Source organism: Cryptosporidium sp. chipmunk genotype I, assembly GCF_004936735.1.
Source record: "Cryptosporidium sp. chipmunk genotype I strain 37763 chromosome Unknown contig_50, whole genome shotgun sequence".
Taxonomy (NCBI): domain Eukaryota; phylum Apicomplexa; class Conoidasida; order Eucoccidiorida; family Cryptosporidiidae; genus Cryptosporidium; species Cryptosporidium sp. chipmunk genotype I.
This window is the reverse complement of record NW_027125618.1, coordinates 1-18840: the sequence shown is the minus strand read 5'-3', so window position 1 is coordinate 18840 and position 18840 is coordinate 1. Positions and strand designations below refer to the sequence as shown.

The 18840-nt window shown below is 30.0% G+C and overlaps 8 protein-coding genes across 8 annotated transcripts; 5 read left to right on the top strand and 3 right to left on the bottom strand.

Moving 5' to 3' along the window:
- Window positions 1-168: 168 nt before the first annotated feature.
- Window positions 169-2475, top strand: ELE39_003333 (transcription factor subunit TAF6; the record flags this gene model as incomplete). Its single annotated transcript, XM_067346319.1, has 1 exon — window positions 169-2475. One exon carries the CDS (start codon window positions 169-171, stop codon window positions 2473-2475), a length of 2307 nt encoding a protein of 768 aa, XP_067199913.1.
- A 155-nt stretch (window positions 2476-2630) lies between these two features.
- ELE39_003332 (uncharacterized protein) lies at window positions 2631-3666 on the top strand (the record flags this gene model as incomplete). The annotated part of the gene is made up of 2 exons (XM_067346318.1): window positions 2631-3029; window positions 3076-3666. 2 exons carry the CDS (start codon window positions 2631-2633, stop codon window positions 3664-3666), a joined length of 990 nt encoding a protein of 329 aa, XP_067199912.1.
- Window positions 3667-3869: 203 nt separating this feature from the next.
- Window positions 3870-4769, bottom strand: ELE39_003331 (cyclin dependent kinase A; the record flags this gene model as incomplete). The annotated part of the gene is made up of 1 exon (XM_067346317.1): window positions 3870-4769. One exon carries the CDS (start codon window positions 4767-4769, stop codon window positions 3870-3872), a length of 900 nt encoding a protein of 299 aa, XP_067199911.1.
- A 274-nt stretch (window positions 4770-5043) lies between these two features.
- On the bottom strand, window positions 5044-7911 carry ELE39_003321 (TPR repeat-containing; the record flags this gene model as incomplete). The annotated part of the gene is made up of 1 exon (XM_067346307.1): window positions 5044-7911. The coding sequence occupies one exon, from the start codon at window positions 7909-7911 to the stop codon at window positions 5044-5046; it is 2868 nt and encodes a 955-aa protein (XP_067199901.1).
- A 346-nt stretch (window positions 7912-8257) lies between these two features.
- On the top strand, window positions 8258-9274 carry ELE39_003310 (UDP-galactose transporter and 9 transmembrane domains; the record flags this gene model as incomplete). Its single annotated transcript, XM_067346296.1, has 1 exon — window positions 8258-9274. One exon carries the CDS (start codon window positions 8258-8260, stop codon window positions 9272-9274), a length of 1017 nt encoding a protein of 338 aa, XP_067199890.1.
- Window positions 9275-9522: 248 nt separating this feature from the next.
- ELE39_003299 (membrane with 12+xtransmembrane domain) lies at window positions 9523-14466 on the bottom strand (the record flags this gene model as incomplete). The annotated part of the gene is made up of 1 exon (XM_067346285.1): window positions 9523-14466. The coding sequence occupies one exon, from the start codon at window positions 14464-14466 to the stop codon at window positions 9523-9525; it is 4944 nt and encodes a 1647-aa protein (XP_067199879.1).
- A 423-nt stretch (window positions 14467-14889) lies between these two features.
- Window positions 14890-16224, top strand: ELE39_003288 (membrane associated with 11 transmembrane domains regions; the record flags this gene model as incomplete). The annotated part of the gene is made up of 1 exon (XM_067346274.1): window positions 14890-16224. One exon carries the CDS (start codon window positions 14890-14892, stop codon window positions 16222-16224), a length of 1335 nt encoding a protein of 444 aa, XP_067199868.1.
- Window positions 16225-16406: 182 nt separating this feature from the next.
- ELE39_003277 (membrane associated with 11 transmembrane domains regions) lies at window positions 16407-17714 on the top strand (the record flags this gene model as incomplete). The annotated part of the gene is made up of 1 exon (XM_067346263.1): window positions 16407-17714. One exon carries the CDS (start codon window positions 16407-16409, stop codon window positions 17712-17714), a length of 1308 nt encoding a protein of 435 aa, XP_067199857.1.
- Window positions 17715-18840: the final 1126 nt, after the last annotated feature.

The window sequence follows — 18840 nt, the reverse complement described above, 5'->3', positions numbered from 1 at the left end:
TTAACTGTAGCTAACACATCATATATAAAGTTATTACGCATACATCTTTTTGGATTTAACTAATAACATATAATTTTATGTAAAATCCATTTAAAATGATCGTAAAACGTTGGCGCCAACGATTTACAATCATTTAACCTTTGTCAGGACTGAAAAAAAATTAAAAAAATGTTGAGAAAAACTGAAACTTCTGATTATAGTCAATTTTCGCTAAATGGTAGTCTTGACGCTGGAGTTTATCAAACAGAAAATAATCTGATTCTTAGAAAGAAACAAAAAAAAGATGTGGATGAATATAATGAAAATGGGAGAAGTAAAGACTTTATAGAAAATACTGGAATATTTTCAGTCTATGACTTTGTTTATCCTCTTTCTAAGCAAATTTGCTGTGATTCGATTTCTAATCATGCTGCTTCTCTCATTGTTCAGGCAGTAGAGTTTAAATTAAGACAAATAATTGAAGAGGCAATAAAATTAGCTTATCATAGAGGGAGTTGTAACTCAGGTAACTTAAAGGAAAATACACAGCTACCATTCATTTCACTTGGAGACATTAATAGCGCAATGAGATATATATGTGGGTCTAAACATCTCATTTGGAGTTTGGAAAAACTTCCTAGAAGCTATTTTATTTCTAAAAGTCAAAACGAAAATAATGATCAGGTTATTGTTGAAACAAATGCAGAAGTCTTTTATAATTTACCTGAAAGATCAATAAGATATATTCCGTGCTTTTCTTTTCCTGATAAAAATGAAAGCATAACCTCTACATTAAAAACTATCAAAAGAGATAATAATAAAGAAATTTTACATAATATTATCAAAGATCTAGATGGGAAAAACATAGAAAAATTAACTATTCATTTACATTGGCTAGCTGTAGAAGGAAAGTTCGTTTTTAATTCTGAAAACGACACAAAATTTATAAAGAATATTTATAATAATATTGAGGAAAACTCTAAATTTATAAAAGGAGAGATGAATTTTGACGTAAATTTCAGTGAAAATTATGACAATTTTAAGGTTGTTATCAACAAAGCTGTTGAGGGCTTCCTTTCAGAGGAACAAAGGGAATTTTTAAGTTACATGAACAGAATTTTCTTGCGTGGAATGGAGGAACTGTATTCGTCTTGCAATTTGCCGTTAAACCTTTTAAATTCAAACATTGAACAAAGAGCATTGATTATTAATAATTTTGCTAATACTTACGGACTTTCTGAGAAAGATACTGATACATTAAGTTCTGTATTCTCGGTAATTGAAGGATTAAACTCTTCTAACTTACTTAAATCAGCTCAAAATCAATATATTGATTGTTTTAATCGCCATGATAGCTGTATAGAAAATAACAAAATTCATTCCAAAGAATTCCGACAAAAAATAGAACTGCTCCAAAAGTTAAATGATATTTTTCATATAGTAGAGACCAACACTGATTTTGAACCACTACTACCATATTTAGTTTATTACTTCAACTATAACACTAAAGTTATATGTACCCAATTTGAGAAAAAAGGAGAATTTCCAAAATTAGGAACTCTCAGACTATTATTAAGAATCTGCAGATCTATCATTAGAAATCCTCATTGCTCAAAAACGACATATTATATACATAAAATAATCGAGTCATTAATAAGAATAATGGTTTCATGCCCAATAAAGGAAGTCCTTTCCAACTCAAATTTGAAAGTTTCAGAATTATTTCTTGTTGATAATTTAAATGCCAGGCTTGACGCAAGTGTTTTATTAGAAAATATTCTCGAAAATTGTTCTCACCATCTACCAATTGGAACAGCAAAAGTCCTTGAGTATTTAAGTAGTGAATTTAAAAAACTATTGGATATTCGTATCAGTAATTTGATGAATGGGAATTGTCTTCAAATTGCATCATTATACGGGGTTGTTTGTGGAATCAGGAGTTTAGGTGACTTTTCAGTTTCTAGTGTTCTTTTCCCAAAATTACTAACTTTGTTCTCTTATTATCTGGAAGACCATAATTCAAAAATTTCGTTTTTAAGGCTTCACCTAGAAATATCAACACTAATAAACAAATATATTGCTTTGTTCCAAGTAAAATTTGAATTATTGAGCCATTACAATTCAATTGATTTAATTTTTTTGTATTTGGAAAAGCTGATTGAAAGCCTAGAAAGAATACTTGGTGATGGGGCAATTCCAATTCTTTTGAAATCAGCTGTTCTAAACCACTACTGGAATTCAGATCAAATTACTCAAGCTATTTGCCTTCTAGATCAATGTATTAAGTCACATTATATTGATTCTAATATAAAATGCCAAAACTCCAAGGGATTTCTCTACATAACTAATAAAAAACACCTCTCAAATCAATACATAAAGAAATTTGTCGATTCATATAATTATAAAGATGAGTTGGTTTCGAGGCGTGATTTCTGTTTAGGATCTTCTGATTCAGATTTCTATTCTTTGAATTCGATACTAAATATTTCTATTTAGTTTAAATTTCATTGCTATTAATTTTTGCACGCTGTTATAATTACATCAAACAAGGGCAATCAAGGAAATATTTAAAAAAATATTAAAATATTTTTTTCACAAAATTAAATCCAATTGTGTGAATTATTCTCACCCATAAATAATTTCTTATAAAAATGCAAATTAATAAATTTTTTATATTATTTATTGCTTTTCTAGTCAATATTTCTGTTGAATGCATACTATGTTTCGAAAAACTGAGAATTACACCCAATGTCATTGAAGAGTTGCAGAATGGTAAAATTACATTAACCGAAGCTTTAGACCGATACATTGTTCCAAATGATATCATTGTAGCATATGTTAAGGCTTTGTCTGAAGAATCACAAAAAAGAATTAATGTTGATCTGAATGGAGTTACAGCGGAGGTTTTTTATGTAGGCGATACTTATTATATAGGAGGAATACCACCAAAACCTGAAAACGAATTAACAATATATGAAAGATTAAGGGATCTTTCAGATCCTGGAAACCCTGGCCGAAGATGGTGTTGGAAGTTTGTAAAACATGCTCAGGTAAGTTATTTTACTTTCAATGTTCTAAATGCATTTATTTTCGAAGGCACCATATAATTGGGGCCATATTACCAACTTTGAAAATTGTGAATTTTCAGGAGATGATTCAAGGTATCAAATCACAGAAGATTCTGTATGTACAGACAAAGGTGGAATTGAATCTACTTCTATTTACCAAGGATCATACACAAACTATGAACTTGCATGTATAGAAAGGCGAGTTGCAAGACTATCTTCTGCTGATTCTTGTTGGATTGTACATAAAGGAGTAACCCAAAAAATGATAAATAATGCACAAGTTCCACTGCAAAGGCAAACTCCAAATCAAAAAAGAATTAAGATTTCCGTAAAACCGCATTTAATATTAAAGAGATTATTTGGTGCCCAAGCAAATGCATGCAACCCTGAAAATTTGGTTGCTCCGTTTAAAGGTTTGGATGGATCTTCACTAATAGCTTCTAGATTTAACAGAGCAAGTGGTGGAATTGAGCTTTTGCAACGTTGTGATGGCTCTCAATATGATGAAGCGCTTGTTGAGTTGGAAAGTGAGAGTTATGGAGACGTTGTTTGTGTTCCAGATCCGCCTCGCCCTAGTTGGCTTTGCTCTGGTCTTTCTGTATATTGCAAGCCTTATTAGATTTTAGTAATTATGCAATGTTTTTTAATTATAGTTAGAATTAGAAATGTTTTTACAAGATTAGAAAGTATTGTTTCTAATTTCATCAAACCATCTGTTATTCAATGCGTCAAATGCATTAATTCTTCTACTTGGATCATACATTAACATCCTTATTTAAAGTTTTTAAAATAAATTAATTGATTTATTATAATAAAATAAACTTACATTTTTATTAAATTCTTTGCGTCTGTTTCCAATAAATATTGTTTAGTTGGAGAGTACATACATATTTGGTTATCAACCCAATTCTCATCTATTTCCCACTTAGGCCAATCGGGGCTGTAGTTTGGAAGAGAATTAATGTTACTATAAACTTTAGAATTAGGAGTTCCCAGTGTTTTAAATATCTTAAAAAGAGTTGAAACTTCACTGTCTCCGGAAAATATTGGTCTACCAATTAATAGTTCGATAAATATACAACCAACACTCCATATATCTATGGAACTAGAATAATTCTTATTACCCAAAAGTATTTCTGGTGCTCTGTACCAAAGTGTGACAACTTCTCTAGTTAATGTTTTGAAAGGAGTAGATAGGATTCTGGAAAGCCCAAAATCTGCAATTTTGACATCTGGAAGATTTCTGTCGCACGAAATCAGAATATTTTGGGGCTTTAAATCACGATGAATAATTCTGTACATATGTAAATGGAATATACCTCTTAATATTTCAAAAATTATATGTTTTACAAACTTTAAAGGTGGAACTTTGTCAGGGAACATAGAAAGGTAGCGTTTAAGATCATAAGGAAAAAACTCAAATACTATATTAACACCCTTCGATGAAAGTATTACATCCTGAACACTAACAATATTAGGGTGACTTATCTCACGTAATATTGATATTTCTCTAAGAGTTGTTGTTGAAAATTCATTAGTAGCATTTCTGAACGTTTTTACTGCAAAAAGTTCTCCTGACTGCTTACACTTGCATTTATAAACCACCCCATATGTCCCTTCTCCTATTATTTCCAAATATTCATAATCATCCATAGAGGAAGCATCCTGCTCTCTATCTCCAGTAGTAAAACCAATAGAATTCCAAATTAATCTTTGAATCATATTCAATAATCATTACACAAGAGTAATTATTCTCTTGAAACAGTCAATCCTAATTAATTAATACATAATTAGCTATCTATTTCTAATTTTTAATACATTAATTCTAAGTAATATTTTATTAATTTATTACAAATTTACGATACCATCTGAATGCAAAATTGGGACAAGAATGCATGCAAGAGGGTCTGGGGAGTTAGACAAATTGATTGAAATGCGGTCGGATATGAATAATAAATTAAAGATATAACTTCATTTTAATTAAGACAAGTTTTCTCTATTTATAGGAAAAATGGATTGGGCTTTGCTTAGATTTTTCAATAGCATCCCACCACGCGGAGAAGCCAATTGAATCTTTAATATTGTATTGGTCAGGGTTATAATCTTTACATAGCTTTCTGAATCTTTCATTTGCTGTCTGCAATCCAACACATTGAATTTTAGATTCATATCTTCCTTTAGAGGTTCTAATGAGGAGAATCCAAATTGGGCCTTCTTTTCTGAGACTTAATGTACAGTTATCACAATGAAAATCAAATTGTATAAATGTCTTGTCCCAAGTTACAAATTCTGTTGAAATAGTGCAGTGTATTTCATCACTTTTATTCGATGCAGGCTTTATTGGAGCCCTTTCGGAAGGGGTTCTATTTCTTTTTCCTGGATCAACTTGTGACCATAATGGAGAGCTCCATCCACAAAATAGCGTTTTTTTATCATGATCTTTATCTGTAGATGGGCAAAAGACCCAGTCTAAAGTTCCATCAATTGCAATATAAATGGCAGAAAGTGAGTGGATTAACCTTGCTACCAACTCATCATTTTTATATCCTTCTGAATTAATTGGAGTTTCTGAAGGGAGATCGTATTTACAATTAATTGCATAAAGCCTGCCGTGTTGTTTAATTATATTAAATACTTGCAACAAAGCCGTCTCAAATTTAAATGGTGCATAATCAAACCAAAGTGATCTGGGAGGTTTTTTGGAGAGAATTTCAGAAGCAGTTACAACATCTCTAGCAGTTGGAGATCTAGTCATCACATGTTTGTTGAATTCCCAAATAACATTCATACAAGGTTTAAGAATATCAGGAGGTACATCAAGAACTACTGCCTCAATCTGTGGGTTGCTATAAAATACATCTGCAATTGCGTCTGCAAGAGAAGAATTTTCAGAAGTTTCTTCAAGGAAAAACTTGGGTGGTGAGCTAGAAAAAACCTCGTTCTCTTGATTACAGGAAAAAATTGCCTGTAAGTGATCGAATGCCTTCTTAGCATTTTCTATTGTTGACTTACTAGGTACTACGCCAATACAATTGTACATTGCATCAAATTGTATAGTTGGGATTACATCTGTGAAAATCCATGAGCTATAACATCCAATAATGACATAATTAAGTCTTTTTGATGAATTAAGGTATTCTGAATTAAACTCGAGTGCTGGGGGATAATTAGGATCCAATTTTAGCGCTTCGTTGCAAAAATGAAAAGCTTTTTTCCAGTTTCTTTGTGATTGATAACACTTTGCAAGGTTTACATAAGTCGATGGATGTATCATTTCTGGGCAACAACGCAAGCTTTCACCATAGTAAAATATTGCATCATTTACAAAGCCACCCTTTAAGCATATTTGTGCCAATAGGTCGAATACATCAATATTTGTCTCGAGTGGATAAATATTTTGATAAACACTACGCAAATCAAAAATGATATCTTCTCTTTGTCTAACATTAAGGTCTCCAATATTAGCAAGAATTCCGTTACGCAATACCCATAATATGAATGGGTCGTGTAGACTATATCTTAATACCCCTAAATATGGTTTTAATCCATTTGAAAAAGAGCCTGAATTTGAGCCAAGCTGTTCAAAACCTCTTTGAATACTTAATAAATTATCTGGAACCAAATCTTCCTGGCTATCAATAAACGATGCGACAACTCTGGGAAATGAGGACTTTTTTTTTCCAAGAATACAGGTAATTTGGAATGTGTCCTTATATCTTGTAGCAAGACAACTACCACCTAAATTACAGAAATATTTTTTTATAGCATCCAAATTTACCATAAAACTCATACATCCATGCACAGCAATATGAGGAGGTTTGATTGAAATAAACTCAGTATCATCAGGATACCCTTTGTCCCCTATTAAAACACATATATTTCCGAGAGAGTGTTGATAAAAACGTCTAAGCATTTTTATAGCTCCAAGCGGGAGTACAAAAGACATTTCTCTGTCAAGGTTAAGATAGGATTTTATTACATCACAAAGAGAATAATCATACTGAGAATACTTTAGTAGCAGCAGTTCTTTTGTTGTTAAGTATTCTGATTCTTGAGTTTTTTCTGTTTTATCATATGTATTACAAACTTTGTTTTCTGAGTGTGCAGTGGACAAGAAATCTTCATCTAATATTTCTTTCCACGACCATGAAAGGGTCATTCTATCAGCAATGCTTGGGTGTGTTAAGTCTTCTTCAACTTGTGAGGAATAGACAGAAACGGTAGCTTTAGAAATTACTTTGTCCTTGCTTATTGCAATCGCATCAGTCAAAAGCGAATCCAAAACATAATTACATACCAGTGCTATGCCTGATTCTAGTGGAATATTTTCTTGTTTTTTAAACCCAAATTTAATATCACTTGGTTCAGAGTTGTTACCATTATAACATGCAAATTCAAGCCAGCCTTTTTGTATATATGGAATCAACGCACTAGATTCTCTTGTTAAAAACGAAAAACTTGCATCACTTGCATCAGTAAATATATACTTAAAAGGTACATCACTGTAGCCAAGGTCTTTCCAAACAGGCGAATATCTTTCTAAAGCTCTTAAAAGTAAAAACGTAAATCTTCCATGGCCACCACCAATCTCAACAATGTAAATTTTTTTAAATGGAGTTCCAATTGGGTTCTGATCCATTATAAAACTGTGTATCAGTCTCGCATATCCACTGGCAAGACGACTATTTGATGTTATGAAGCTTGGGACTTGGTTTTTTCGCCATGCATCTATTGATACAGTCTTATAATAACGCTCTAAGATTGACCAAAGGCACGACTTTGTTAGATCCACATTCCCCTCAACTAAAAACTTTGATTCTGGACTATCCTCAACGCTAACCTCCTTACCGTTGTTGGTGCTCATTTTTATTTACATACTTTTTGCATCCAAATAACATAAATCAAAAACCAGACCGCCAACTTTCTCCCGCCGGCTGTCTTGATGTGGGGTATTTATTTATCTTTTAAATGTTTACAAAATCTTTGTAAATTGTCTTCTCAATATTTATGGATCGTTTCTCTTTTTGAAATAAACCAATATGTCTGTATGATTTTTTTTGAAGCAATTTAATTTTTAATGATGTTTGCACCTTTTTGAATTCCAAACTTGATATTAGTGAAAAATCAAGACAAAAGATTACCGCCTTGAAATTGGCATGAATTTCTTTTCAAATATTATTAGTTTGTAATTGTTTTTTTTTTTTGTAGAAATGAGTGATACAATAATAGGAGCTTTCTGCGTGACTGGTATTTACTTTTTCTTTATTTTGTATGGAATTGTGCAGGAACGAATCCATGCATTGGGAGATAAAAGAGTTGGTGATAACTTCAACTATAGTCTATTTTTGGTATTTTGCTTTTGCTTGGTAAACACAATTGTAAGCCTTGGAATTATCCAAATAGAAAATTGGAGAGCCAGGCCAGAAAAAGAAAACACTTTTGGTAAAAGTAAGAACTCTAATAGTTCCAACAAAATATCAGTATTCAATTTATCATTTGAATGCATTTTCCAAATTTTGTTAACTTCAGTAACATATCTAACTGCAATGGTTCTAACAAACCTCGCATTAGGGAAGGTCAACTACCCGACTCAAGTTCTTGTCAAGTCTGCAAAATGTGTTCCAATTATTGCAATTGGAACCTTGTATTTCAAAACTAAATATCCTTGGTATGACTACTTAGCCGTGATAGTTATCACTGTATCCCTTTCTTGTTTTAACATGATGCAAATAAAGACTAATAAGGTAGGAACAGTTCAAACACTTTCGGGAGTATCACTTCTTGGAATATCTCTATTATGCGATGGACTCACTGGCCCAAGACAAGATAAACTTATTAAAAAATACAATGTCACATCCAATGTTCTGATGTTTTATACTAATTTATTTGCAATGGTACTATGTGGCATCTTATCTTTAATCTTCGAAGGGCAGGAGCCTTATTTATTTATTTCTAGATTCCCTTCAACTCCGTATTATATACTTGCACTTTCTTTAACAGGTACATGTGGGCAATTTTTTATATTTCAATCGCTCATTAGATTTGGTTCTCTATATTTGGCAATAATTACTACAACTAGAAAGTTTTTCACTGTTTTGGTTTCGGTTGTTATTTTTGGGCATAAACTATCTCTTGGTCAGTGGCTTTGTGTTTCTGCGATATTCGCTGTTCTCGGAATACAAACTGTTTTCTCGAGAAAAAATAAGGAGAAATTAAAAACTAAATAGAACTTATAGTTTTTTAAGGGTTTATTTAATCAAAATTTCGATTAATATAATTGATTTAAATGTTTAATTAATTGATGAAACAAATAAAAGAATTTTAGATGCAAACAAACGTTTGAATTCCAGTTTTTAATTTGATTTTTTGCTTAACTAACTTAAAAATTAATCATATACTTTCAAATAGAGTAATTATTAATGGTTAATTTTTTCTTTAACTAGATCTCTTATTTCAAATTATATTTTCTGCAAATTTAATTATAAATATTTCTATTTTTTCTAGACTTAAGTAACTCTCTTTTTGATTCTCTTTCTTCTTCTTTTTCTCTAATTGCAGCTTCTAGATTATTTGTCTGAAGTGCCTGATTAATTCTTAATCTACTTGCAGCTCCCTTTATAGCCCTCTGCAACCTTTTTAGAAGCTGTTCTGCTTCGTTTGTTGTAACCTCGAGGAGCTGTAACTCTTTATAAACGGAGCTCTCCCATTTGGAGACAAACTGCGAATAATAACCAGTCGAGCTTGTGCTCATTTTAAACTCGTTTTCCAAACATCTAAATCTATCTATAAAACTCTCTGCTTCATACTCCGCCCATTCCTTTATGAAGTCGGGCGATGCATCCCATTGTTCATCGGTAAGTTCTGCGATTTTCGGAGGAACTATTTCAGCCTTTGAAACGCTCTTTTCATACTTTTGTTCATACATCTTTCTATCTATTGGATCATCTTCATCATAATCTATCCCAGCATAATCCCATATTTCACGTTCGCTAATCTGTGCGCTCATACCAGTTATATGTTTAATATACTTTCTATACTCTTCAGAGTTTTTTTTATTTCTACTTTCAGCTACTATCTTGAAAATTCTGTCAATATCTGTAGATTCTTTTTTTGAAAGCCAAAGGCTTCTTAATATAACAACAGTATGAACTGGCATAATAATATAATAAATTGCAATAAGAAGTGGAAGTAGTATACCAGTAGTTAGATTGCTGGAACAATTATATGCATCATAAAAGTCAAAGTTCCCAACAAATAAATTAATTGTGGAAGAAATTACTCCAAATAAAGTAGAGTAATCATCGTTGCAGCTTGAAAAGTTAATAAAAATCATAATTGAGAGTCCAATAAATTGCAAAGCCAAGAATATAAATATTAAAAACAGAGGCAATAATGAACGTTTATAAGAGAATGCAAGGAACCTGAAATTGCTTGAAATAGAAGAAAACTGTCCAAATAATCGCAAAATAAAAAACCAAATTATTGCAACATTAATATACGAAAATTGGACTGATAGTTCATATACCATATCAAAGTCACTAGTGTCAATTTTCGATTGAAATAATACCATTTTATAATAAATTATTGACAAATAAACTGCTGATCGAATAATAATCATTATAATTATGACTAAGTCATGAGCTCGCGATATATCCGTAAAGATGTAGTTAAAGAAACAGAAAACTGCTGACCTTGCTCTTCTTCCAGTAGATTCAGGAGAATTTCTGTATATCTTTGTAAATTTCTTGCATTCCAAAGAAAAAACGACTATATAAGCGATTGTTAATAAGAATATTGCAATTTCAATTGAAAGTTTCAAGTATGAATCAAATTGACTATTTATTGTACTCAGTAAAACATTTAAAGGTTCTTTATTAACCCTACCTGTTAAATCTCTAGTTACAATGATTCTTACATAGTTAAAAATTTGATCTTCTATAAGTAACGATGGCAGCAAAATCTCCAAATATACTAATTTTGGATAATGTAATAATTCATAAATGTCTGAATAAATATTTTCAAAGTAGGATGAAAAATCATCCGGAACGATTGTTTTAGTGTAAAAAAACGGATAGCCGTTAATTGTTTTATCTATGAATTTCATATTCAAATCTTCGGAAAGTTTTTTGTCATCATCACTATATGAAGAAAAAAATCTTTCTGTAATTCCTGAAAACTTAAATAATTCGTCAGCAGAACTAGATCCATGAATATATTGGTCAACAGACCTATCTTCAGTTACTGTAATGGCTCTTAACGTAATGCCTGCCTGGCCTTGCTCACCATAAAGTAAATTTTGATTAAATAATATCTTAGGTTCAGTTATATCATTTTTGATATTCGGAAATAGCACCTTATATTGATATTCTGATGATGAGTTGAATATCAGTCTTGATGATGCCATTGAAATCCAATATGCTATTTCATTTGGGGTTTCAGAAGTCAATAAATTTAGCGTAACGGGACTTTGAATAAACTTTGTCGGAGTTCCTAATTCAATAGAATCGAGCTCTACCTTTGCGTAAATTGGCTTCATCATATTTATGTTAATATCAGTATAAAATTGATTCCAAGAAACTGTATTAATTAAATCACCGTAAATTTGTTTTCTAAACTCAAAAATGCTCGAAACTATTAATGCTATTAAAATAAAAAACAACAAAACTCCAAACCAGATACTCTCTCCTATTCTGTTGATTTTTTCTGTAAAAGTCAGTAAATTTTCCATATTTGGACATGGTGAGGCAGCCATTACATTGCCGACTAAAAGAGGAAGTCCATTTTGATCATTTAAGCCGATCGAATCTGAGTAATCTGAGTCTCTATTCTTAGAAATTAGGAACTGTGTCATATCAACAGAAGATTCCATTGTACCAACCATTCTATACATTAACTGTTGACTGGTACTTGAGATATTATTTCCATAATTTGAGACTGTCCCTGGATTTGAAAAAATCGTTTTACCAGAATTGAAAATGGACCAATAATACTCATGTATCGACTTCGTAACAAGTGTATAATATTCACTTCCCTGTAAAACTTCGCTTTGACTTTGTTGTTTAATAATGGAACTTCTTTCGTTTGCCTCATTATTGTTTGCGGAACTTGACGAAGATTTATCCAAGTTATTAACGCTGTTTCCATGTAAGCTTGCTATTTTTCTGGTTTGTTCGTATGAATCAAATTTACTCATTTCAAGTTCTTTCTTTTGCTTAAAAGTTAAATATTTTTTTCTAGAAAAAAAAATATCGAACAATTTTTCAAAGGTTGTAGACTGAGCCATGAAATTTGAATATCTATCTCTAACAAAAAGTAAATCGTTCATCTGACTACTTCGATATCTGTTTATATTTACTTCTTGAGACTCATTGCTATTTATCATTTTTAATTCGTTAATTTTCTGACTAGATAAGCCGTTTTCTTGAGTGTTTTTTTCATAAATTGAGCTCTCTTCTATATACCATGGAGAAGATTGGATTTTTGTTTCAATTTCCCTGCTGCAATTGTCCCAACACCATTCAACTGTATCTATTGTAGAATTATATATATGGCAAAACAAAGCATAAACATAACTGGGCAAAATAATTCCGAAAATACAAATGATAGGTACAAAAAAAATCCCAGTATATATACCTGTTTCATTTACTAAAATCCAAATCTCATCTGCTTTTCCTGCAATTAACAATAACATGTGGAATAATATAGACTTAACCGTAGAATACATAGATGTGTATTCCCCTAGCAAAATTAAACCGACTAATCCATAACTGGAGAAAAAAAATACAATCATCATAGCTCCAAATAGTATAGGAAAGGTTACTTTTTTTACAACAACAGTAATCGAGGTAGCATGCTTGCGAGATATTTTAACCGAAAGGAACCAAAAAAACTCCCAAAGAGCAAATATTAAACTTGTACTACCTGAAATTCTAAATATAGTATCGCAGGTAGCTAAGTATTCGAAGTGAGTTGATTGTTCTGTAAAATTTTCATCCAATTGATCATCATGTAATGATAACATATTAGAGTATTGCAGCGAAGAATCTTCAGTCCATAACCAATTTATTGGAATAAAAATACACATATATGTAACTACAGAAGTGATTACTAATATAGAAGATAGTAGCGCAAACATTCTGTTCATAGAACTTTTTATGGTCATAATTGGAGATAATATTACATCTTTGTGTGTAAAAAATCTGAAGAAACCAAAGAACCCCGAAATCATTCCAAGAACCATAAATAAATATGAATATGAATTTGTATGTATCAATAGAGATTTAACATCAAGGTTTGAATTATAGTAACCAGTAATTTTAGAGTCTTCAAGACTAATTAATACCGATGTTTTTATCCCAACAAAAGGATTATAAGCGAAAAAACGAGTATTAATACTTGAAACCTCTGATCTATTAAAATAATTCAATTCTACAATATAATCCAAAAATTCGAGGGCAGACTCTGTATCATATGGATAGATATACATATTATTTCCTTTTAAAACTCCTTTATCATGAACATATTCTAACTCAGATTCTGTTCCATTATTAAACTGTGTTGAAATTTTAATTTGGCTTGTAAGTGCTGAATTCATTGTACCTCTAATATTAATAAATGAAGGAAATAATACTATTGCAATCCATCTCAAATAATCTGCAATAGTAGCCACATCCTTAATTGTCCCTCTTCCACATGGAAATACAACGTTGTTATTAAGTGAATTAAAAAAAATGTCTTTATCAGGTGTTGTAATGTATTGCATAAATTTTTTTGAGTAAATTTGATCATAGCTGCTTACACCATTTTCATCGGGCATGCCAAGACACTCGGATGCTAATGAAGATTGAAAATTAAAAGTTTGATGTGATAGCATATTATGAATTGAATGTTTAACATTTCCTGAAGAATTAAAAAAAAGAATAGCCATCATAAATAAGAAGGAAAAAACAATATATAATAGTAAATCTATAGTTTCTGGAAGAGTATAAACAAAACCTTTGCCTCTTACAATACCTATAATTGATGGTTCAGAGTTCGACAAAGCTTTCCAAATTTTATAAATTCTAGATTTATTTCCGTTTTTTTCTTCTGGTGCTATAAGAGAAATATTTGGAGATAGCTGAAATGGAAAAATCTTTTGTCTATACATTTCTATATTATCCACAGGGTATTGATTATCAATATTTACCTCTAGTGTTGATTGTATATAATATCTTTTCGCCTTTTCCTTTTCTCTTCCATTAAAAGTTTTATTCTTCCCTGGTGTTTTAATATTAGCTGAGTTAGTAGATCCTGTAACAGGAAATGAAAATTCTGATTCAGAGCTATCATATTCTTCGTCAAAATTAGTTTCTCTAAAACTCTGTCCAGGATAATTCCCACGATAATTAACTGCCGGAATTGAATTAAAATTTTCCATTTTAGTATTAAGACCAAACTCTAGATTAAGTCATATATTAAAGCTCAAATATATCAGATTAATGTTAAGTACCAATAAAATTTCTCATTTTATTATTTTTCAATATTAATTTCTTAAAAATTACTAAAAAGATCATGCAGTTTTAGCGGTAAAGCATGCATTGAGGCTAAAAAGAAAAATAAATTTTTTATTAGTGAATAAATTTAAACAATATTGGGCAGTAATTCATAATTATTTCATCCTCCAGTGTATAAAAGATTAAATCAGATAATCAAATATTTTATATAATTTAATAATCTAGGTAGCTGCATTTTCATTTTAAAATCTTTTCATTGTAAGTTTAAGTCGATCATGCAAAAAATTGAACAAAAGATAAAATTGAGCTATAAATACTAGAAATATCAAATTTTAAAATGATTCAAAATGAATTCAAATATTTATATAGAAGAGACTAAAAAAGACGAATCATTAGAAGATTTCCTTGAACTTCAGCTAACTATACAAGTCGGAATTTCTTTGTGGACCATTTTTCTTTTTCACTGTTCACACACTGTTGTGTTTAATGGCGTTATATTCCCAGTAGCTATCGATAGAGGCGCTTTTCTAAGTTACTATACAGTGGATTTACTTAACATTGCAGTTCCCTTATATTTCTATTCTCATGGATGGAAATTAGTAAAAATTGGGATTTTCAACTTTCAATACTACCTAAATTATCACATGAAATATTTACTTCCAGGATTTGTTTATGGGCTTTTGATATTTATCATAAAAAACTTCGATAAATTAGAGCCAGCTACACAAAGCAGTATTCCTATCCCAGATGAAAATTGGTCTTGGTCAGTTCCTTATCGACTGGGATTAATATCTATTTTTATTTATCATTTTCTGGTTGCAATGGTTATGTATCCAGTTATTTGTATTATAAAAAAATGTTATAATTACCACGAAAGTTATGTTGAATATGAATATGGGATAATTTCTAGCTCTGATTTGATTGCAAGAGTTGATAAAGATTTCTCGGAAAATGAAATCTCAAAAAGATTTGCATTGAATCAAAATTATTATATAAACTACAATTCAAGTAATTCAAACCTTCCATACATTATTTCCAACATAATAATTTACTTTTTAATAATTAATATTTTTTTTTATTTTTCATATGGTGCTCACGTATATATTATATATACTTTTTTTTACTTAAGTATATTCTTGATCTACTCACTAAAATTTATTCAAAAAGAAATGAGTATAAGTGGAATTTGCATTTTCATGAACATTGCGTATATATCACTTTATGCATACTTGACTTCTGGAATCTCCAAATTAGCTTTCAATAATGGAACTGTTTTCTTTAATACATTTTTTCTTTTTCTTATTTACTATTTCACTGGCTTTACGATGGCATTTTCTGACTCTATATTAAGAATACAAAAATATTATTTGGACTTATTGCTTCTTATTCCAATATTATATAATTTTTTAAGTATTCCTAATCGAACATTAATGTATTCACCTCTCATTTTCCCAATTTCTTTCCAAGAAGGTGACCAAACTAGAACCATAATTTCATCATGGATAGGGATTATATTCACAATTTCAATTGTTTTCAGATTTTTTCGCAAGTGCTCAATTAAACGTAAAGTAAAAATTATACTTGAAAAAATTCCATATATTCTTATTATCTCGGTAACTATGATTTTATTTATATACGAAAGAGCAAGACAGGTGGAAAATGGATTATACAGCAAACTATAGAACAATTCAAAAGATTGAGCCCAATTTGTATTCGATAAATTTGTCAGAAAAATAAGGGAAAATAAGCTCTAACTAAAATATTAGAAAAAAACGGTTAATTGTTTCCCGCTATTGTCACGATATTGTCTAAGCTTCTAACGCAGGCAAATTCCAAATTTAACGCTTGTTGAATAAATACGACTATGGAAGAAAATTCAGTGAAAGCTGGGAGTATAGATGAAGAACTTTCGGAAAAATTTATTTACAACTACTTTACTGCTGGAATAATAATTGGAGTTTGTAAGTGGATAATTATTGCTGCGCACATTTTTTGTTATAATAAAAATGGGGCAAGTTTGTTACCTGTAGTGGAGCAATCAGATTCTATACTTGGCACTTCAATAGCACACACCTTAAACATTGCAATTCCATTATATATGTTTCTATTGGGTTCTCAAAACTATTATTTAACAGTTTTAGAGAAAAAAAGTTTTAAAGTTAGAAGGAATACATTTAAGTATATGGCAACCCCTGGAATCATTTATATATTACTATCAACTCTACTTAATTTTATTGGAGTTTTAAAGTACCCATCAGGAACGCATTTGGGGATGAGCCCAAATATCATATTTTCAATAATAAAGCCTGGATTTTTATCATTTTTTCTGCTTGCTTACTTGGCAATGTTATTTTTCTCTCCATTTGTTGACATATCTATCCCAAGTAAAGGCAGCATAATGGAATTTAAAAGATTTATGTCGTCATCATCAAACTTTGATTCCAACTTGGAGAAAGGAGTACTTATTGAGAAACATGTAGTTGAATTTAATAATTCAGATAAAGTAAAACTAACTATTGGTACTTACTCAATCATCAAATGTATTATTTCTTCTATTTGCGTGGTTTATTTATTAAATTTTCTTTATGTTAGCGATTCTTGCATTTTCAAATTTTTTATGTTTGCGAGCATTATTATATTAACTCTATCAGTAGGATCATTTGCATTCAAAGAGTATTTAATGGAAACTTATGTACTTTTGATAATGATTTCTGTTATATGGAGCTTTATCTATTTACAGGGAAACAGCATTTTCAAAAGTGAAATTTCTGATCTAATTTGTTCGACATTGTCGGTGTATTTGACTATGTACACAGCTGGCCATTTTTTTTCATGTATTGGAATGGAAGTAATTGAGCCTCCGTCATATTGTTTTCTGTTTATTCCTGTTACTGTACTGGGCTACTACAATATCAGCAGTTGCTTTGTTACTATCTCACCAATCTTTTATCCATTCTACCATTGTAATATTTCATTTCAAAAGACATTAGTTATATCTTGGCTTTCAATTATCCCTATTATAAGTTTTTGCCTTAATCTTTGCATTTATATCAAAAACAAGACGATTATTTGGCTTATTTCAAGTCTTCCTGACAATATAATACTTTTCGTTTTATCTCTTGCCCCATTATTCGAGTTATGTATTAGCTTTTACATTCACCCAATAATATGATGAAAGTAAATTAGGCTATAAATTCAAAAATAATGGCTAATATGTTCAAATGAGGACGTAGAACCCATACTAAGTGACGTTCTTTCGTTTCTCGAAAAGGGTTATTAAGTTCTATTAACCCGTAAATCTTTGGCTATTTTTATTTAAATACAATTACCACAGTACTTCCCTTAAATTCGGTCTACCATGTAATTTGGGATATTTCTTAGTTTTTGAATATTCTAAAGTTAATCATTGAATGTTTAAATAACGAAATTATAATCTGGAATTAAATCGTTTATAATCAAGTCACATTGGTTTAAAAAACCCAAGATTTGTAAAATTGTTATTATTGTTTAAGAAATAATAAATCAAAAGTTATTTGCAATTAAATCTATTTTCGGATAAAACTATATTTTTTATTTGGAGATGTTTTAACGCAGGTTTTAAGGCTCTATCTGGTAAATTCATATTAAATTTTTTTTTCAAAACTTTTTTTATTACAGCAACTATTAAAGTAATGTTTTTGGTTGACTTTTAATAAATTTTATCATTCAATTTTGCTTAAATTATTAAACTAATTTTCTAATTCTTGCCAGAAAAAAAAACTATTTGCAACGAAACTTTTTCGCGAAAAAAAGATTTAAATCATGGAAATGTTTGTGCAATAAAAGTAGAAAAGTTAATAATTATTTATTAATCGTACGTTTATTATGATTTTATTTCAAAGATCTTATATCATAATAAGCTTTACTCTTTACTTTAACACATTATGTTTATAATTATAAAGCATTAAGTTGAATACTTCTGATCATTTATTTCCCTATAAGAGATTAACATTTAAATCTATGAAAATAACAAAAATTAGTTTCTTATTAAAGATTCTTACGTTGTTGAAAATGAAATTTTAATATTTTAATAGATTACCATGATTTTAACATAAATAAGATGATTGTTAAAATTTAGTAAATTGAAAATTTGAATTAAGATGTTCTTTATTGAACATTTTCCAACTTTAATTTTAGTCAAAATGTGTCATTCAAAAATTAAGATATGAGATTAACCTTAAAATATATAACGGCAAAAAGGTTAAGAATTTATGTTAAATTTGGAGAAAATAATTTGATTTTTGAAATAGGTTTTTTTT